The sequence below is a fragment of the Chiloscyllium plagiosum genome, unplaced genomic scaffold (genome assembly GCF_037043375.1).
Source record: "Chiloscyllium plagiosum isolate Xiang-an unplaced genomic scaffold, Cpla_swu_hap1 HiC_scaffold_30, whole genome shotgun sequence".
In the NCBI taxonomy this organism is placed as follows: Eukaryota; Metazoa; Chordata; class Chondrichthyes; order Orectolobiformes; family Hemiscylliidae; genus Chiloscyllium; species Chiloscyllium plagiosum.
Genome location: NW_028270168.1, coordinates 54,844,052 through 54,864,149, shown reverse-complemented (window position 1 = coordinate 54,864,149; position 20,098 = coordinate 54,844,052). Strand labels below are relative to the sequence as shown.

The 20,098-nt window shown below is 43.5% G+C and overlaps 1 protein-coding gene across 2 annotated transcripts in view; it reads right to left on the bottom strand.

Moving 5' to 3' along the window:
• LOC122563766 (nuclear GTPase SLIP-GC-like) overlaps positions 1–17,825 on the bottom strand; it is a 147,118-nt gene extending 129,293 nt beyond the window's left edge. The window contains exons 1-2 of one of the 2 annotated variants that reach the window (XM_087976961.1): positions 17,800–17,825; positions 15,959–16,015 (exon numbers count right to left, since the gene is read on the bottom strand). In XM_087976961.1, the coding sequence (XP_087833087.1) occupies positions 15,959–16,001 (43 nt within the window). In that variant the 5' untranslated portion in view covers positions 16,002–16,015; positions 17,800–17,825. Of the gene's footprint in view, positions 1–15,958; positions 16,016–17,083; positions 17,258–17,799 lie in introns of those variants that run through there. The other variant, XM_087976960.1, reaches the window with a different exon arrangement.
• Positions 17,826–20,098: the final 2,273 nt, after the last annotated feature.

Genomic DNA, 20,098 nt, shown 5'->3' with positions numbered 1-20,098 from the left:
GATACTGTAAATCAGAAACAAAAACAGAAGTTGTTGGAAAAGCTCAGCAACTATGGCAGCATCTATGCAGAGAAAACAGAGTCAACATTTTGGGTCTGCTGACGCTCAGAACTGATGATAGCTGGGAAAATGTAAGTTTATGTGCAGAAGATAGTATGGGGGGGAAGGGTAAGGAGTAAACAATAGGTGAGGATAGAGCCCAAAGAGAGAGAAGAACAGGCCCAGCCAGTTCCCCCTCCACTGATACTCTCATTCACCTGGCAGAACTGATCTTCACCTTTAACAATTTTTCCTTGAATTCTTCTCACTTCCTATAAACGAAAGGGGTGGCCAGAGGCACCTACATGGGCCCAAGCTACGCTTGCCTCTTTGTATGATTCCTGATACAGTCCATCTTTACAACTACACTGGCACCATCCTTCACCTCTTCCCCCATTACATTGACGACTGCTTCTGTGCTGCCTCATACTCCCACAAGGAGCTTGAATAGTTCATCAACTTTGCCAACACCTTCCACCCTGCCCCTAAATTCACGTGAACCATTTCTGACGCTTCCCTCCCCTTCCTGGATCTCACTGTCAATGTCTCTGGAAACTGACTTACCATTTCAAACCCACCAACTCCCAAAACTACCTTGACTACAATTCCTCTCTCTCCTGGTCCTCGGATGCTGCCTGAGCTGCTGTAGTTTTCCAGCACCAGACTCCCGACTCTGATCCTCAGCATCTGCAGTCCTCACTTTCTCCTACAATTCTTCTCACCCACCCTCTTTTAAAAATGCTATCCCATACTCCCAATTCCTACACCTCTGCTGCATCTGCCCCCAGGATGAGACATTCCACTCCAGGACATAAGAACATAAGAACTAGGAGCAAGAGTAGGTCGTCCGGCCCATCGAGTCTGCCAATCAGAATACGACTCATTTATCCCCACTTTATGTCAGTCAATCAATTCTCTATCCATGCTAATACCCTACCCCGAACACCATGCATCCTTATCTTATGCAGCAGCCTCATGTGTGGCACCTTGTCAAAGACCTTTTGGAAATCTAGGTACACCACATCCACTGGGTCCCCATTGTCCACCTTGCTTGAAATGTCTTCATAGAATTCCAAAAGATTTGTGAAGCATGACGTGCCCGTCATGAACCTGTGCTGCATCTATACAAAGAAACAATCTCTTTCGAGATGCCCTACTATTTCTTCCTTAATAATAGACTTAAGCATCTTCCCCATTACAGAGGTCAAGCTCACTGGTCTATAATTTCCCATCTTTTGTCTACTATCCTTTTTAAACAGTGGCATCACATTTGCTATTTTTCAATCTGCTGGGACTGCTCCAGAGTCAGTGAATGTTGGAAAATTACTGCCTGTCCAGCTACTATTTCTCCCACTACCTCTTTAAGTACCCTAGGATGCATTCCATCAGGAGGTTTATCTATCCTTAGCTCCATTAGCTTACCCAACACTAGCTCTTCCATAATAATAATTAATTCCAGGTCCTGAACTACCTTCATCTCTTCAACATTACTGGCATGTTATTGGTATCCTCCACTGTGAAGACCAATGCAAAGTACCTGTTCAATGCCTCAGCCATTTCATCATATCCCACAATTAACTGTCCCTTCTCATCCTCTATAGGATCAACATTTACTTTAGCCACTCGTCTTTGTTTTCTTTATTTATAGAAACTTTTGCTATTTGTCTTTATAGTCTATGCTAATTTTTTCTCATACACTACCTTATTTTTCTTTATAGCTCTTTTTGTGGCTTTCTGTTGACCTTAAAAGTTTTCCCAATCTTCCAGATTCCTGCTGTTTTTGGCTACTTTATATGCCTTCTCTTTCACTTTGATAGCCTGCCTTACTTCCTGAGACACCCATGGCAGATTACCCTTCCTCTTACCAGAATATTTTTGTTGAGCATTTTGAAAAATTTCTTTGACCGTTCATCAACGGTCGCACCATAAAGTCTCTGTTTCCAGTCTGCATCCCAGAAATCCTCCTACTTTAGGTCCATAGTTTCCCATCCCTGGTAATCAAAGATGCCCTCCACCATCTCCTGCACTTCTGGCCTCAAAACTCCTCCCCCAATAACAATAAGGATAGAGTCACCTTAGTCCTCACATACCATCCCACCAACCTCTGAACCCCAATGCATCATCCTCCAATATTTCTGCCACCTACAATAAGACCCCACCACCAAAAGGATATTTCCTTTCCTACCCCTGTCTGCTTTATGCATGGACAATTCATTCTGTGACTCCCTCATCAACTCCACACCCACCACCAACCTCTCGACTACAGCAGGTAACTCCTCCAGAAACCACAATAGATGTAACACCTGCCCCCTTCACCTTCCCTCTCATCTCCGTCCAAGGCCCGGAACAATCCTTCCAAATCCAGCAGAGATTCACCTGCACATCATTCAACTTCATTTGTTGCATCCATGCTCCTAATGTAGCCTCATGTATATTGGGAAAACCAAACACAGACGAGGGGACTGGTTCGCAGAGCATCCATGGAGTGTCAACCACCTGACCCTTCAGTAGCCATCCATTTCAATTCCTGCTCCCACTCCTTGATGACATATCCTCCTCCATTGTCAAAGCAAGGCCACACATAAACTGGAGGAACAACACTTCACATTTTGGCTTTAAAATCCCTCCAGCATAACCCCATGTCCAGCCCTCCTCCTCTTCCTTGCCTCCTTGACCTGACCTCACCTGTCCATCTTCCGTCTCATCTATTGGCTCCAATCATGATGACCCTCGACCTATATCCCACCTACACTTCCCTAGCTCAACCCACTCCCTCTATTTACTTCTGGGCTCCCCTCCCCGTCCTCACTCCTGACGAAGGGTTTCGACCTGAAACATTGACTTTCCTGCTCCTCAGACGCTGTCTGGCCTGCTGTGTTTTCCCAACGCCACATCTACTCACCCCAGACAAACGAACAGTTGGACAGACAAAGAAGGTACAGAATCATAGAGATGTACAGCACGGAAACAGACCCTTTAGTCCTACTCATCCATGCCAACCAGATATCCCAACCCAAGCTAGTCCCACCTGCCAGCACCCAGCCTATATCCCACCAAACCCTTCCTATTCATATACCCATCTGGATGCCTTTTAAATGTTGCAATTGTACTACCCTCCACCACTTCCTCTGGCAGCTCATTCCATACACGTACCTTCAGTCTGAAAAACAACCCTCCACCACCACCCTCTAACTTCTACCTTTGAACCAGTTCTGTATCCAAATGGCTAGTACTTCCTGTATTCCATGAGATCTAACCTTGCTAACCAGTCTTCCAAGGGGAACCTTGTCAAATGCCTTACTGAAGTCCATATAGATCATGTCTACTGCTCTGCCCTCATCAATCGTCTTTGTTACTTCTTCAAAAAACTCAATCAGGTTTGTGAGACATGATTTCCCACGCACAAAGCAATGTTGACTATCCCTTTTCAGTCCTCGCCTTTCCAAGTACACGTACATCCTGTCCCTCAGGATTCCCTCCAACAACTTGCACACCACCGACATCAGGCTCACTGATCTACAGTTCCCTGACTTGTCCTTACTACCATTTTAAACAGTGGCACCATTTCAGCCAACCTCCAGTCTTCCGGCACCTCACCTGTGACTATCGATGATACAAATATCTCAGCAAGTCCCAGTCTATGTTTGGAAAGTTAAAATCTCCTACCGCAACCACAAGCCAAGACTCCTTTGTGCACACTGAGTAGTGCCCTCTGTGCACAAGGAAGAGTTGCATCTCATTAGCAGAGCTGTTGTATAACTGGTAGTAACATTGGAAGGAAACTAATGTATACTGAACAAAGTTTATTGTTTGATGACCCATGTTTTACAATTACACTGTAAAATTAATGATTAAATGATTTTTAAAATCTGTTCTGTCTAAAAGCCCATGTTTTTGAACTGTTCTTGGAGATAATTGAGGGAAAGCCATCTTGCTGTGGATTATGTTCACCCTGTGCTTATCTGCTCCCTATTTAGTGTTGCACTTTGCCTCCCAGTTCATGGTGACCTCATTTGAAACACCATTTACTTTGAACTGATTAAGTTTTGGGATTAAAAATTTTTTTTTTAAATAGGGGCAGCACAGTGGCACAGTGGTTAGCATTGCTGCCTCACAGCACCAGAGATCCGGGTTCAATTCCCGCCTCAGGCAACTCTCTGTGTGGAGTTTGCACATTCTCCCAGTGTCTGTGTGGGTTTCCTCCGGGTGCTCTGGTTTCTTCCCACAAGCCAAAAATGTGCAGGTTAGGTGAATTGGCCAGGCTAAATTGCCCGTAGCGTTACATGTAGGGGAATGGGTCTGGGTGGGTGGAAGGTCAGTGTGGACTTGTTGGGCCAAAGGGCCTGTTTCCACACTGTAAGTAATCTAATCTATTATTTTTACAGATAACTGAAATCTTCTGACAAATTTGTTTCTCAATTTCCCTCTGACTACTGGGGGATCTATAATACAATCCCAATAAGATAATCATCCCTTTCTTATTTCTCGTTTCCACCCAAATAACTTGCCTAGATGTATTTCCAGGAATATCCTCCCTTAGTATAGCTGTAATGCTCTCACTTGTCAAAAATGCCAATCCCCCTCCTCTCTTGCCTCCTTTCCTATCCTTCCTGTAACATTTGTATCCTGGAACATTAAGCTGCCAGTCCTGTCCATCCCTGAGCCATGTCTCTGTAACTGCTATGATATCCCAGTCCCATGTTCCTAACCATGCCCTGAGTTATCTCCCTTCCCTGTTAGGCCTCTTGCATTGAAATAAATGCAGTTTAATTTATCAGTCCTACCTTGTACTCTGCTCTGTTCTTACCTGCCCTGACTGTTTGGCTTGCCTTTGTTCTCATTTGTAACAGCCTCAGATTGATCTCTTTCCTCACTATCTCCCAGGGTCCCACAGCCCCACCTTACTAGTTTATATCCTCCCGAGCAGCTTTAGCAAATCTCCCTGCCAGTATATTAGTCCCCTTCCAATTCAGGTGCAATCCGTCCTTCTTGGACAGATCACTTCTACCCCAGAAGAGATTCCAATCATCCAAAAATGTAAATCCTTCTCCCATACACCAGCTCCTCAACCACACATTTATCTGCTCTATTCTCCTGTTCCTACTCTCACCAGGAGTGATCCAGATATTACTACTTTCGAGGACCCTCCTTTTTAAATTCCTGCCTAGCTCTCTGTATTCTCCCTTCACAATCTCAATCTTTTCCCTTCCCATATCATTGGTTCCAATGTGTATAATGACCTCCTGCTATCCCCTCTCCCCCTTGAGAATATTCTGAGACATCCTTGATTCTGGCATCAGGGAGGCAACATACCATTCTGACTTTTCGTTGCTGGCCACAGAAACATCTGTCTGTACCTCAGACTAGAGAGTCCCCAAACATAATTGATCTCTTGGAACCCAAAGTAACCTTCATTGCATTAGAGCCAGTCTCAATACCAGAAACTTGCCTGTTCATGCTATATTCCCCTGAAAATCTAGCACCCCCTACGTTTTCCAAAACAGGATACTTGTTTGAAATGGGGATAGCCACAGAAGACTCCTGCACTACCTGCCTATCTCTCTTACCTTTCCCAGAATTAACCCATCTATGTGACTGTATCTGCGACTTTTCCCCCTTCCTATAACTGCCATCCATCACATCCCCTTGCTCTTGTTAATTCTTCATTGCCTCTAACTGTCTCTCTAACTGATCCATTTGATCTGATAGAATTCCCAACCAACAGCATTTATTGCACATTTAATCCTCAGTAACACATAAACTCTCCCGAAACCCCCACATCCTACAAGAAGAGCATATCACTCTACTGAAGGCCATTTTTGCTTATTTCAATCTACAGACCCAGAAACTAGCACTGACTTATTCCTCTACAAAACACTGCTCCAGGTTAACTTAATGCTTATGGATTATATTTTTAAGTTTAATCGAGAGACATATTTCAATATAACATATAATCAAGAAAGAATCCACTCTACTCAATACTGCAGCCTTTTGTAAAGCCACACTTAAGATATTCACTTATGTGTTTCTGTGCTGTGACCTCTCCCAAACAGATTCGTCCAAGATTAGTTGTGAATTTCATTGTTTGTTAATTTTCCCAGACGCACTCCGATGTCAAGCGATATTGGTAAGGTTCAGGCTGGGAGGGTGAGTAGCTATTAATGGAGACTGTTAGTGGCTAATGGTAGGTAGTATGTAATGGCAGACTATGTGATAATAAGGCCTGGTTGCAATAGGGGGCTAGGACATGGGAGAGTTCAGGTCCTAAAATTATTGAACTCCATACTGAGCCCAGAGGGCTGTAGTATCCCTAAGAGGAATATGAGGTGTTGTTCATTCAGCTTACGCTGATCTTCACTGGAGCATTGCAGCAAGCCTGAGACAGAGAGGTTGACCAGAGAACAGGGTGGTGTGTTAAAGCGGCAGGCAACTGGAAGCTCAGGGTCTTTTTTTTGGGCAAAATGTAGATGTTCCGTGTAACAATCACCCAGTCTACACTTCGTTTCCCCAATGCAGAGGAGATCACATTGCGAGCAGCGAATGCTGGAGACAAGATTGTAAGAAGTGCAGGTAAAGTGCTGCTTCATCTGGAAGATATGTTTGGGCCTTTGGATACTGAGGAGAGAGGAGGTAAATGGACAGGTGTTACATATTCAGCGGTTGCAGGGGAAGGTGCCAGAGGATTGCGGGGGTTGGTGTTGGGGGTAAAGGGAAAGTGGACAAGGGTGTCCCAGAAGAACACTCCCTAAGAAAGGTGGATAAGGGAGGGGAGGGGTATATGTGTCTGGTGATGGCATCTCGCTGGAGATAGCAGAAATGGTGGGTGATTACCTTCTGGGTGTAGTGCTGGTGGTATGGTAGGTAAGGACAAGACGAACCCTATTACTGTTCTGGATGAGGGCAGAAGTGTGGCAGATGGTTGAAGGCCCTGTCGACAACGGTGCTGTGTAATCCTCAGTAGAGGAACAAAGCGGACATGTGAGAGGCTCCCTCATCAGAGCACATGCAATGGAGATGGAGGAACTGGGAGAGTGGTATGGAGTCTTGATAGAAAGTAGGGTGCAAGGATATACAGTCCAGGTAGCCATGAGTGTCTATCATGGATATTAGTGGCCAGTCTATCCCCAGAAATGAAAACACAGATGTTAAGGGAGAGAAGGGAGGAGGCAGAGATAGACCAGATGAAAGTGAGGGCAGGGTGGAAATTGGAAGCAAAATTGATTAACTTTTCCATTCCCAGATGAGACAGGGAAGCACACCGATGATATTATTGATCTATTGAAGAAAAGTTGTGGCTGCAGGCTGGAATAGGACTGGAAAAAGGAATGATCCATGTACCCCACAAAGAGACAGGCTAAACTAGGGCCCATGCGGGGACCCATGGCTACCCCACTGACCTGAAGAAAATGAGTGGGGTTAAAAGAAAAGTTTGTTGAGGGTGAGGACAAGCTTGGCCAAGCAAAGGAGGGTGGTGGTGGGTGGGGATGGTTCAGTCCTTTGCTGCAGAAAGAATCAGAGAACCCTGTGACCATCCTGGTGGAGGATGGATGTATAAAAAGATTGGATGTCCATGGTGAAAAAGGAGACAGTGCAGCCTGCAAACTGGTAATTCTGAAACAGGTGAAAAAGCATCAAAGGAATCATGAATGTATGTAGGCAGGGTTTGGACCAAAGGAGAAAAGGCTGAATCAAGGTGGAAAAAGGTGAGTTCTGTGGGACAGGAACAGGCTGAAACAATGGGTCTGTCGGGGCAGTCCTGTTTGGAAATTTTCAGGAGATAGAAGCGAGCTGTGCAGGACTGCGGACTATCAGCTTGGAGGTGGTGGGGAGAGATCACCAGATGAAATGAGGTCAGTGACCATAGTTGATACAATGTTGATGTTCCATGATGAGGTCATGGTTCAGGGGAAGAGTTGACAAGGTACCTGGGAGATGGCACTCAGCCACGTTCCACAGACAGCTGCTCTTGCTGTGTCCATGCACACTCTCAACCTCTCTCTCCAATAGCATCGCGTCACACTGGCTCAGGGCTGCACCACTCCACAGTTCTACTTCATACTCTGGCTCATTGTCAAATCCTTAATTTTATTAATATCTCTGGCCAATTTATACGTTTTTTAATCTTATATAATCCTTAACATTTTTTTTGTCAGCCATACGCGACTGACGTTTTTACAACATTATAGAACATATAGTTGCCGTGAGCCATGTAGTCGTTCTTTAAAGACTGTGCATTGCTTATGTACAGTTATGCCTTTTTTCCAAACCAGTTCAGCCAATTTAGCCTCATGCTTTCACAATTTCCTTCATTCAAATTTAACAGCTATTGTAGTCATAGTCATAGAGCTCGACAGCCCAGAAAAAGTAATGTTTCAGATTTGGATTTAACAATAAAACAGAAGTTTATTTCATGCAAGAAATTATAATAAAATAGAATAAACCCAAACTATTTACATATAACACTAATTATTTGAAACAAATTTAAAACATAATCCTACTAATCCCAAAACAATCTTTTACAGACCTCCCAAAATACATTTTGTATAGTTTTCACAGCAGAGAACAATCTCTCCCACAAACGCCTTGATTGGTTTAATTTTTGTGACTTTATTTTCCAGTTAGGAATGGTCTCAGCTTCAAATAACCTCTTCAAAGTTTTATTCAAAAACTACTGGTCTGAAACTATTACTAAAATCCTTGCTCTAAACAAATCTATTTTTATTGCTTACTCTCTTTCTCGGGAGTATTGCTTTACAAAGACATCTTCACCCAAAGACCTCTGTTGAACTGCCCCAAACTGAAACTTTAAGAGAAACTTCATTTTCAGGTGTTTCATCTAAACTTAAGAAAAGTCCAGAAATTTCTCACATAAACCCTGATGCATAATCTTTACCTCGCTTGGTTGCAATCTCTCCTAAGCTTACAAAAATTAAATAAATTGATAGCTACCAAGTGTTGTAAAGAAAATCACCATGGCTACACCAGTACTTAACAGTTTAATCATTAAACCTTTCAGACACACAGAAAAAAAACTCACTACTTAAAAATTCAAATATCAACATTTTTAAAGAAAGCTTAAAATTTATACAAATCATGCACTTGCCACCCAGAGAAGAATGATAACGTTTCTTGAACAGGTATTTTTGTGACTCATAAAAATGTTCTTAACACCAATGCTATGTCACAGTGTCAGAGAAATTAGCCCAATAAATCAGAGATCACAAAGCACAGTTCAAAGTGAAACGGACAAATAAAGTTTATTAGTACGGCGATATCGCGGACAAGAAATTGACTAAGCTGAAACAGCACAGACAGTCTATCCAGGTAGCCGAGAATTCTCTTCCTTGAGCTGAAGATGAAGCCGGGTTTTATAGGAATCTTGTACAATAAGGTTAATTAAAATAGGGAAAGGTAAAATGTATTTGGAAATGGAGTAATCTAGTTACAATAATGATAGCTGAAAAATAGTTATCGGATGAATGTCCTGATTCTCGATGCAATGCAACATCCTGACAGCATCAATGGGCCAGGAGATTCCAGGTCTCTTTGCTGGTAGGTGAGAATGTCTCTTTTGAAACAGTAAGGTGCTTCCATTGTCTTGTCCTGGGAGCTATGTCCTTGTGCTGCCTCTCTGTCTGACCTGTTCTTTGTGTGGCCTTGGTATTGCTGTGTTATGAGACTGCCCTCTGGGCTTTGGGACAGCTGCGGTTGATCTGGTATTGTTAGTGGGTTTTGGGAAGTGTTCCCTTGTCTGCAAGTGCTGTCTGGTTTCACTTGTCAGCCTGCTTGGTCCCTGCTGAGGCATTCTGGGTGTTTTTTGGTATAGTTTGGCCAAGTTTTCTTTCCTATGTTCTGTGTGGGCCTGTTATGGGTAGGCAGGCTTGCAGGTCTTTTCCCACACACAGTAACATTAGGGTAACCTACTGATAGTAAAAGTGCAATGAGTTACACAGCAAACACAGTTTATATGATGCCATGGACTCTGGATTAGTGGTGCTGGAAAAGCACAGCAGCTCAGGCAGCATCCGAGGAAAATTGACGTTTCAGGCAAAAGCCCTTCATCAGGAATACAGGCAGAGTGCCTGAAGGGGTGGAGAGATAAATAAGAGGAGGATGGGGGTGGGGTGAAATGTAGCATAGAGTACATTAGGTGAGTGGGGGGAGGGGATGAAGGTGATAGATCAGGGAGGAGGGTGGAGTGGATAGGTGGAAAAGAAGATAGGCAGGTAGGACAAGTCATGGGGACAGTGCTAAGCTGGACGTTTGGGACTGGGGTGAGGTGGGGTAAGGGGAAATGAGGAAACTGTTGAAGTCCACATTGATGCCCTGGGGTTGAGGTGTTCCGGGGCAGAAGATGAGGCGTTCTTCCTCCAGGCGTCGGGTGGTGAGGGAGCAGTGGTGAGGGGGTGGCAGAGTGGGAGGGGGATTTGAAATGTTGGGCCATAGGACGGTGTGGTTGATTGGTGCGGGTGTCCCAGAGATGTTCCCTAAAGCTCTCTGCTAGGAGGCGTCCAGTCTCCCCAGTGTAGAGGAGACCACGTCGGGAGCAATGGATACAGTAAATGATATTTATGGTGGATGTGCAGGTAAAACTTTGATGGATGTGGAAGGCTCCTTTAGGGCCTTGGATGGAGGTGAGGGAGGAGGTGTGGGCGCAGGTTTTGCAATTCCTGCGGTGGCAGGGGAAGTTGCCAGGATGGGAGGGTGGGTTGTAGGGAGGCGTGGACCTGACCAGGTAGTCACGGAGGGAACGGTCTTTGCGGAAGGCGGAAAGGGGTGGGGAGGGAAATATATCCCTGGTGGTGGGGTCCGTTTGGAGGTGGCGGAAATGTCGGCGGATGATTTGGTTTACGTGAAGGTTGATAGGGTGGAAGGTGAGCTCCAGGGACGTTCTGTCCTTGTTACGGTTGGAGTGGTGGGGTCTGAGGGCGGAGGTGCGGGATGTGGACGAGATGCGTTGGAGGGCATCTTTAACCACATGGGAAGGGAAATTGTGGTCTCTAAAGAAGGAGGCCATCTGGTGTGTTCTGTGGTGGAACTGGTCTCCTGGGAGCAGATATGGCGGAGGTGGAGGAATTGGGAATACGGGATAGCATTTTTGCAGGAGGTAGGGTGGGAAGAGGTGTAACACCTCATCACTCAGAATCCTTCATATATCCTCCCAATTAAATGTGCGAATAATATTGTCTTTTACAAGCATACGAACAATTTTCAAATTATACTATTGGAGAATTAAGCTCCATCAAAGTAATTATAAGTTCTTGTCCCAGAACTTTTATTAGAAAATTGCAGGATTCTGGTGTGAATGAATAACGTTTTTAATCATTGTTGTTGCTGACATATATTTCAAAATGATGCGGAGTCAGGTTGTTCAATTCCATCGCATCACATTGCAGTGAAACAGCCTCCACACTGATATCGCTGGCATCAACAGCCAATGTACTATAATGTACCATGGCTAAAACTAGTATTCATGATTTGGAGATGCTGGTGTTGGACTGGGGTGTACAAAGTTAAAAATCACACAACACCAGGTTATAGTCCAACAGGTTTAATTGGAAGCACACTAGCTTTCGGAGCGACGCTCCTTCATCAGGTGATAGTGATTGAGCCCTCCACTATCACCTGATGAAGGAGCATCGCTCCGAAAGCTAGTGTGCTTCCAATTAAACCTGTTGGACTATAACCTGGTGTTGTGTGATTTTTAACTTAAAACTAGTATGGTTGTCAGCATATCTTCAAATTTTTAAAGGCACTTTGCATCCATTCAAATTTCTACTATTTTCCCAAAAACTTTGTTAAAGGTGCAACAACCGTGCTGCATTTTATAACAAACTTGCAATATCACCACTTAGGCCAGCACAGTGTAAAATTCCACATTTTGTTTTTGGTATGGGAAAATCCTAAATAGCCTGTACTTTGCTTCTCTAGATGTTACTTGGTCCTATCCCACAGTGTGAGAGAAAGTGAGGGCTGCAGATGCTGGAGTTCAGAGCTGAAAATGTGTTGCTGGAAAAGCATATGCCCGAAACGTCGATTCTACTGTTCCTTGGATGCTGCCTGACCTGCTGCGCTTTTCCAGCTATCCCACAGTGTGGCCCAAATTATTTACCCTGATCTTGGCAAATTCACTCTTAAGACAAATTTATCACCAATTAGCTTTTTGTATCCAATCATACAATCCATTCAATAGTATAAATACTGTTCTCAGGTGTGGCTAAAAACAACCAAATCATCACCATACAATAACACAGTTCGTTCATTACTTTATTTGTTAATCTTTGAAATGTCGATGGTGCATTATTTTCAATCCTAGTGGCATGACTATTCACTGATAAAGTGCGACAAAAGCTGATATCTCTTTTGTTCTTTCAGTTAACAGAAACTGATAATATCCTTTAGTAAGTGAGATTTGTGGCACATTGTATAGTTCCAATTCTTTAAACACAATCCTCTAATCTAGAAACAGGATATGATTCTGCTCTTGTTACCACATTGACTTTATATGATCAATAAAACCCATGATAGGTGAGACTCAGCTGCTATGACTCAATCAATAATGTCAATGTTCATCATGAACTTAATATCTTCCCTCACGTGAGCCAATCTCTCAGGAATGAGTCTGTATGTATGTTACTTTATAGGTAACGTGTACCCCACATTAACATCATGAACAGCTAAAGCTATTGTTTCTAATTTAGTAAGCCGCATTTATAGTCTTATGGAAGTAAAACATGCTGCTATCTAACATTTTTAAAAATCACACAACACAAGGTCCAACATTTTAAACACCTCTGTCTGATGATTGGAGGGTCACCTTTTGAATTTTCCATTTCTGATTCATTCTCCAATTGATCTGATGTTTATACTTTATTCCCTTTTCTTTCGGTACCATGAGTATACTCGTCAGTGACCATCTCTGTTATAATATCTTTTCAACATATTAACTTACAGTCATAGAGTATACAGACCTTTGGCCCAACTCATCCATGCCAACCAGGTTTCCTCAACTGAAACAGTCTCATTTGCCTGTATTTGGCCCACATCCCTTTCCTGTATGATCCTATCCAAATGTCTCTTAAACGTTGCCTCTGGCAGAACACTCAATATACGCACCACCATCTGTGTGAAAACATTGCCTCTCAGGTCCTTTTTAAATCTTTCACCTCTCACCTTAAGCCTGTAGTTTTGGACTCCATGACCTTGGAGAAAAGACGTTGGCTATTCACCTTATCTATGCCCCTCGCGATTTTATAAACGTCTATAACATCACCCCTTAGGCTCCTATGCTACACAGAAAAATTCCAGCTTATCCACCCCACCTTATAACTCGAACCCTCTTGTATTGGTAATTTGTGAATGTTTTTCCACCCTTTCCAGTTTAACAGCATCTGTCCTATTGCAGGAACCTGAACTGTACACAGAACATCAAATGTGGCCCCGCCAATGTCCTGCTCAGCCACAGCTCGACGTCCCAATTCCTGTACTCAATGCTCTGACCAATAAAGGCAAGTGTACCAAACACCTTCTTCACTACCCTGTTGACCTACGATACCACTTCCAAGGAACTGTGCATTTACACCCCCAGGTCTGTTCACTTGACAACAATCTCCAGTGACACACTTGCTGATCATTTCTCTTGACTAGCATACTCTATACATAATTTATATTATTGAGATTGTTCAGATTTGATAACAGTCAGTGAATCTTGCTTTTAATGGTCCTCCAAAGATGGGTAATAACATAAACACATTAACTACAAATGTCAAACTTTGCCTATTTATTTGTTGTATTTTTAATCTTTTCTTGAGCAGCCTTCAAGTTTTTTTTTAGCCAACTCAAATGCTTTTGTCAATATCGATCAGAAATCCAAGACAAATTAAGCATCATTTCCGAGCTTTGGTTTATTCAACTTTTCTTGAAATCATTTAGGTGCTCCTTTCATCCCATATTTATGTATTGTTTCATAATGACTAAATATTGTAAAGTTATTCAGAGAATCCCTCATGGCAGTCAGGACATAGACTTATGGAGATATACAGCAGGGAAGCAGACCCTTCAGTTCAACTCGTCCATGCCAACCAGATATCCTAAATTAATCTTGTCCCATTTTCCAGCATTTGGTCCATTTACCTCGAAATCCTTCCTATTCAAAGACCTGTCCAGATGTCTTTTAAATATTGTATTGTAGCAGTCTCCGCCACTTTCTCTGGCAGCTCATTCAATACATGCACCTTTGTGTGAAAACGTTGCCCATTAGGTCCCTGTTAAATCTTTCCCCCTCACCTTATACCTGTAACCTTTGGCTTTGGACACCACCACCCCAGAGAAAAGACCTTGTCTACTTACCCTGTCCACACCCCTCATGGTTTCATAAATTTCTATAAGGTCATCACTCAGCCTCCTATGCCACAGAGAAAATAGCCCCAGCCTATTCAGCCTCTCCCTGTAGTTCAAACCCCCCAATCCTAGTAACATTTTGGCAATCAGCTGTAACTGTGGTCTTCAAGATTTGATGCCATCTTTCCAATGCATTTTAGATTGTGGTGAGAAGAAGATTAAATTGCTCTATTGCCAAATTGTCAGCTATTCTTCCCATACGTGTGATGTAAACTTGAATTCTCGAACTGATTGCATTTTTTTGGGTGATCCATATTTTGCAAAAATCTCTGCTACCACTATTCCACTACTACGTTTTGCAGTAATTGTTCCAAAAGTCCCTGATTCAGGGAATCTTGTGGAATCATCCATTATTGTTTGAAGATATTGGTTCCCAGTCCTGGGATGAGGCCAAATTGGGACCTCATACAATCTATTAATACCCTGCTAAATGATTCTTCAAAACTGGTACAGGTATTGGAATTAAAAGAGCAGTTGGTTGAAGAAGAAATGCCCTAGGCCACTGGCACTCAGGCTTTTGGGGACAAGGAACCGACACAGCCCTAGGCAAAGAAGGATTCTGTGGTATCAGCAATGAGGGACTTCTCACATATGCACAGAAACAACAAGACAGGCAGATAGGTATCTGAGATGCAATGGTCCTGATTGTCCAGAGCTACAGCAGTGCAGTGAGTCATACAAGTGTCGAGCTGCTTCCATGAACAGGTTGCGGCTGTCATTGAGGGCTAGGTATAGCACCTTCAGGGTCTATTGTACATGGACTCCATTGCCTCAGATACTAGTTCTCAAGACTGAAGGCATGGTGACACAGTAATAGGGAACCTGACAAACAATCCAGATGCCCTTTCTTCATGAAGAGACAGGGTGGTGCCGAAGGAGGACTCACACAGAGGCCTCTCAGTAGTGTAATCTCAGGATACTTCAGAGGTGGTCACACCATCCATCGCCACCCAGCCTGCCCCTGTCTTAATCTTGGAGGTTGCAGCTGTGGAAGCTTCTCTTTCCTCTGGCAAGTAGTCCCTCCACATGTCTAGCTCATCCAGACAAAGTTGTCCATGTGGTCACACCACCAAACCTCCAGGATCAATGGCCTTCACTGCTGAGCAGGCTCCCTCAATCTCAGCCTCAGAAATGTTGGGCCACGGGGCGGTTTGGTTGATTGGTGCGGGTGTCTCGGAGATGTTCCCTAAAGCGCTCTGCTAGGAGGCGCCTAGTCTCCCCAATGTAGAGGAGACCGCATGAGGAGCAACAGATACAATAAATGATATTAGTGGATGTGCAGGTAAAACTTTGATGGATGTGGAAGGCTCCTTTAGGGCCTTGGATAGAGGTGAGGGAGGAGGTGTGGGCACAGGTTTTACAGTTCCTGCGGTGGCAGGGGAAAGTGCCAGGATGGGAGGGTTGGTCGTAGGGGGGGCGTGGACCTGACCAGGTAGTCACGGAGGGAACGGTCTTTGCGGAAGGCGGAAAGGGGTGGGGAGGGAAATATATCTCAACATTATGACACAATGAGCTGTACCTGACGAAGTGCTGTTGGCTCCCTCTGAATCTTCCAACTCCATTGTACAGACCAGATCTGAAAGTAAAGCATTTCTATTAATAGCCAAAGATATTCTTCAGTGTGAAGTTGATTCTAGATTTACTATAAACAAAGTGATCCTGATTGTAGATGCCAACCGCTTTTTATGACTTGAACATTTCTCAGGTCTCCAATCTGGATTGTTAAAGTTCACTTGAGAATGTAACTTCAAAAAAACTTTCTGGGATTTACATACGGAAGAACTGAAACCAACATGATCATTCTAAAAGATGAGAGACTTAACAAACAATCCAGATCTTTTTCAATATATAATTTCAGTTGCATCACACTGTAAACTTTTGCAATAAATTCTGTGTCTTATGATCTTATACTCCACAATCAACTGAAGGAGCAGCACTCCAAAAGCTAGGGCTTCCAAATAAACCTGTTGGACTATTACCTATTGTTGTGTGATCTTTAACTTTGTACACACCAGTCAAACACCAGCACCTCCAGATCAGGACAAATATGCATGTTACATTTCTGTATTATTTTTCCAACGATGTGATTGGAGCAGGGCTGTGGTTAAGGAAGAGAGAGACTTCAAGATGAAGGGGAAGAGAGAGGGAGGAAAGTGGCAAAACACTGCAAATACTAGAACTTTTCACAAAATTATTTGCAATATTCTGCAGGTCAAGCAGAGAAAAAGAGAGAAAAAGAGTCAATACTTCAGAGATGGTCTTTCTGATCAGGCTGAAAACATCAGAGGGACAGGAAAAGAGAAATTGGGAATGGACAACAAAACAAAATGATGAGTGCAAAACAGAAGAGATTAAATGGCATGAGAACCAAAAGAAGATGGACTGAAAAGAGACAAAGAAACAAAAGTTGGGTCTGAGGAATCGAAATGACGGCAGGAGAATTAATTGCAGAGAAAGTTGTACAAGACAGTGCGAATCCAGAACTAATGAATCATTCAGATGCAAGCATTTCGCGGGCTTTGGGAGGTCTGGTTGAAGAAGGCCAACTCGAACCCAGAGGTCCTTAACAATTAATCACGTCTGAGTCATGAAACTTCTACGCCTTCAATTAATCCTGCTCAATAATTACATCTCACATACTCACTTTTCCAACCTAAATCTTTCCAATCCCGCCCTGTGCCCTACACTGGACCAGTGCGCTCTGGATTCGATTCGGGAGCTGGTCCGGTTCTGGCATCAGGTTCGGATCGCGATGGGAAAGTTTGAGGAGGAGGAGGACGTCAGTTTCTATTACTCTTCTAGACTCGATGGTTCTTCAATATTTCGTGACGTGACTTTCGTTTCCGGTTTTCTTTCAAATTTCTGACATCCTCTGTCCTTGCTCAAACCGCCAACGCCTACCAAATAAGCGCTGCACTAAATGGCTGCTCAACACACTCCCATTTTAGTTAGAAACAACATCAGAGTCAGACACAAAACAAACAGCTGGCCACTCCGGGGATACAGCTGCACATTTCATCCCGTTCACAATGGTCTTCTCACACAAATCCTCATTCGCGCCTCAGTGACACTCCGCTACCTCCACTCTCAGTCATTTCCACACTCACTAACTAGTTACACTAATTTCCACACTTACGAAACAAAGATGTGGATGTACCGGTGTTGGACTGGAGTGAACAAAATTAAAAATTACCCAACACCGCGTTATAGTCCGACAGGTTTGGTAGAGCTTCCAAATAAACTTCACGATCTACATCCTGATGTTGAGTGACTTTTAACTCACTAAACAACAATGCAGCAAATTCCACACTTACTAACTTTCAGATTCTGTAACCCCAGGACATTAATATCCACACTCACCAGGCGAGAGACGTGAGCACCTCTTGCTGGGTTTCCCAATGCACTTCTAACTTACCAGTTTCACATTCAGCTCGGGTGGAAAGTCTCTGCACCAATCAGTGTCTGTGACTGAAGATGTGCAGAATTTTACAGGAAATGAAAAGCGAAATTCATTTTATATGTTGCTTAACCTGTTTGCAACTTAGATGGATGTGTGTTTGCCTAGCTTTTCAGAACTTTATTGAAGTAACGTTTCTCCAGATAGCGGAGCTGGCTAATGTATACAATGTATTATAACCAGCAGGTAGGCTTTGGCTAAACCGGCGTCATTTCATACAGTGCTTGTTTGAGAGGATTTGCCTGTTTGAAGGCACAAAGTCAGAGGTCATACGACACCGTTTTATAGTCCAACAGGTTTATTTGAAATCACAGATTCGAAAGCTTGTGATTTTGAATAAATCTGTTGGACTGTAAACTGGTATCATGTGACTTCTGAATTTGTCCACCCAGTCTAACGCTGGCATCTCCACATGGTGTTTGAGCAGGGACAGAGAATGCCAGAAATCTGAACAAAAAACAGGAAATGCAAGTCACGTCAGGACATGTGGAAGAACCATCGAGTCTAGAAGGGTGTTCGAAGTTGATAATCCTTTTCAATTTTCCCTAATGTGATCCTCACCTGGTCCTAGAGCTGGACCAGCACCCAGTCTCAATCCCAGAACTTGGTCTAAATTCCTAAAAATCTCAGACCAAATAAAAACAAAAAACAACGTGGATACTGTAAATCAGAAACAAAAACAGAAGTTGTTGGAAAAGCTCAGCAACTATGGCAGCATCTATGCAGAGAAAACAGAGTCAACATTTTGGGTCTGGTGACGCTCAGAACTGATGATAGCTGGGAAAATGTAAGTTTATGTGCAGAAGATAGTATGGGGGGAAGGGTAAGGAGTAAACAATAGGTGAGGATAGAGCCCAAAGAGAGAGAAGAACAGGCCCAGCCAGTTCCCCCTCCACTGATACTCTCATTCACCTGGCAGAACTGATCTTCACCTTTAACAATTTTTCCTTGAATTCTTCTCACTTCCTATAAACGAAAGGGGTGGCCAGAGGCACCTACATGGGCCCAAGCTACGCTTGCCTCTTTGTATGATTCCTGATACAGTCCATCTTTACAACTACACTGGCACCATCCTTCACCTCTTCCCCCATTACATTGACGACTGCTTCTGTGCTGCCTCATACTCCCACAAGGAGCTTGAATAGTTCATCAACTTTGCCAACACCTTCCACCCTGCCCCTAAATTCACGTGAACCATTTCTGACGCTTCCCTCCCCTTCCTGGATCTCACTGTCAATGTCTCTGGAAACTGACTTACCATTTCAAACCCACCAACTCCCAAAACTACCTTGACTACAATTCCTCTCTCTCCTGGTCCTCGGATGCTGCCTGAGCTGCTGTAGTTTTCCAGCACCAGACTCCCGACTCTGATCCTCAGCATCTGCAGTCCTCACTTTCTCCTACAATTCTTCTCACCCACCCTCTTTTAAAAATGCTATCCCATACTCCCAATTCCTACACCTCTGCTGCATCTGCCCCCAGGATGAGACATTCCACTCCAGGACATAAGAACATAAGAACTAGGAGCAAGAGTAGGTCGTCCGGCCCATCGAGTCTGCCAATCAGAATACGACTCATTTATCCCCACTTTATGTCAGTCAATCAATTCTCTATCCATGCTAATACCCTACCCCGAACACCATGCATCCTTATCTTATGCAGCAGCCTCATGTGTGGCACCTTGTCAAAGACCTTTTGGAAATCTAGGTACACCACATCCACTGGGTCCCCATTGTCCACCTTGCTTGAAATGTCTTCATAGAATTCCAAAAGATTTGTGAAGCATGACGTGCCCGTCATGAACCTGTGCTGCATCTATACAAAGAAACAATCTCTTTCGAGATGCCCTACTATTTCTTCCTTAATAATAGACTTAAGCATCTTCCCCATTACAGAGGTCAAGCTCACTGGTCTATAATTTCCCATCTTTTGTCTACTATCCTTTTTAAACAGTGGCATCACATTTGCTATTTTTCAATCTGCTGGGACTGCTCCAGAGTCAGTGAATGTTGGAAAATTACTGCCTGTCCAGCTACTATTTCTCCCACTACCTCTTTAAGTACCCTAGGATGCATTCCATCAGGAGGTTTATCTATCCTTAGCTCCATTAGCTTACCCAACACTAGCTCTTCCATAATAATAATTAATTCCAGGTCCTGAACTACCTTCATCTCTTCAACATTACTGGCATGTTATTGGTAT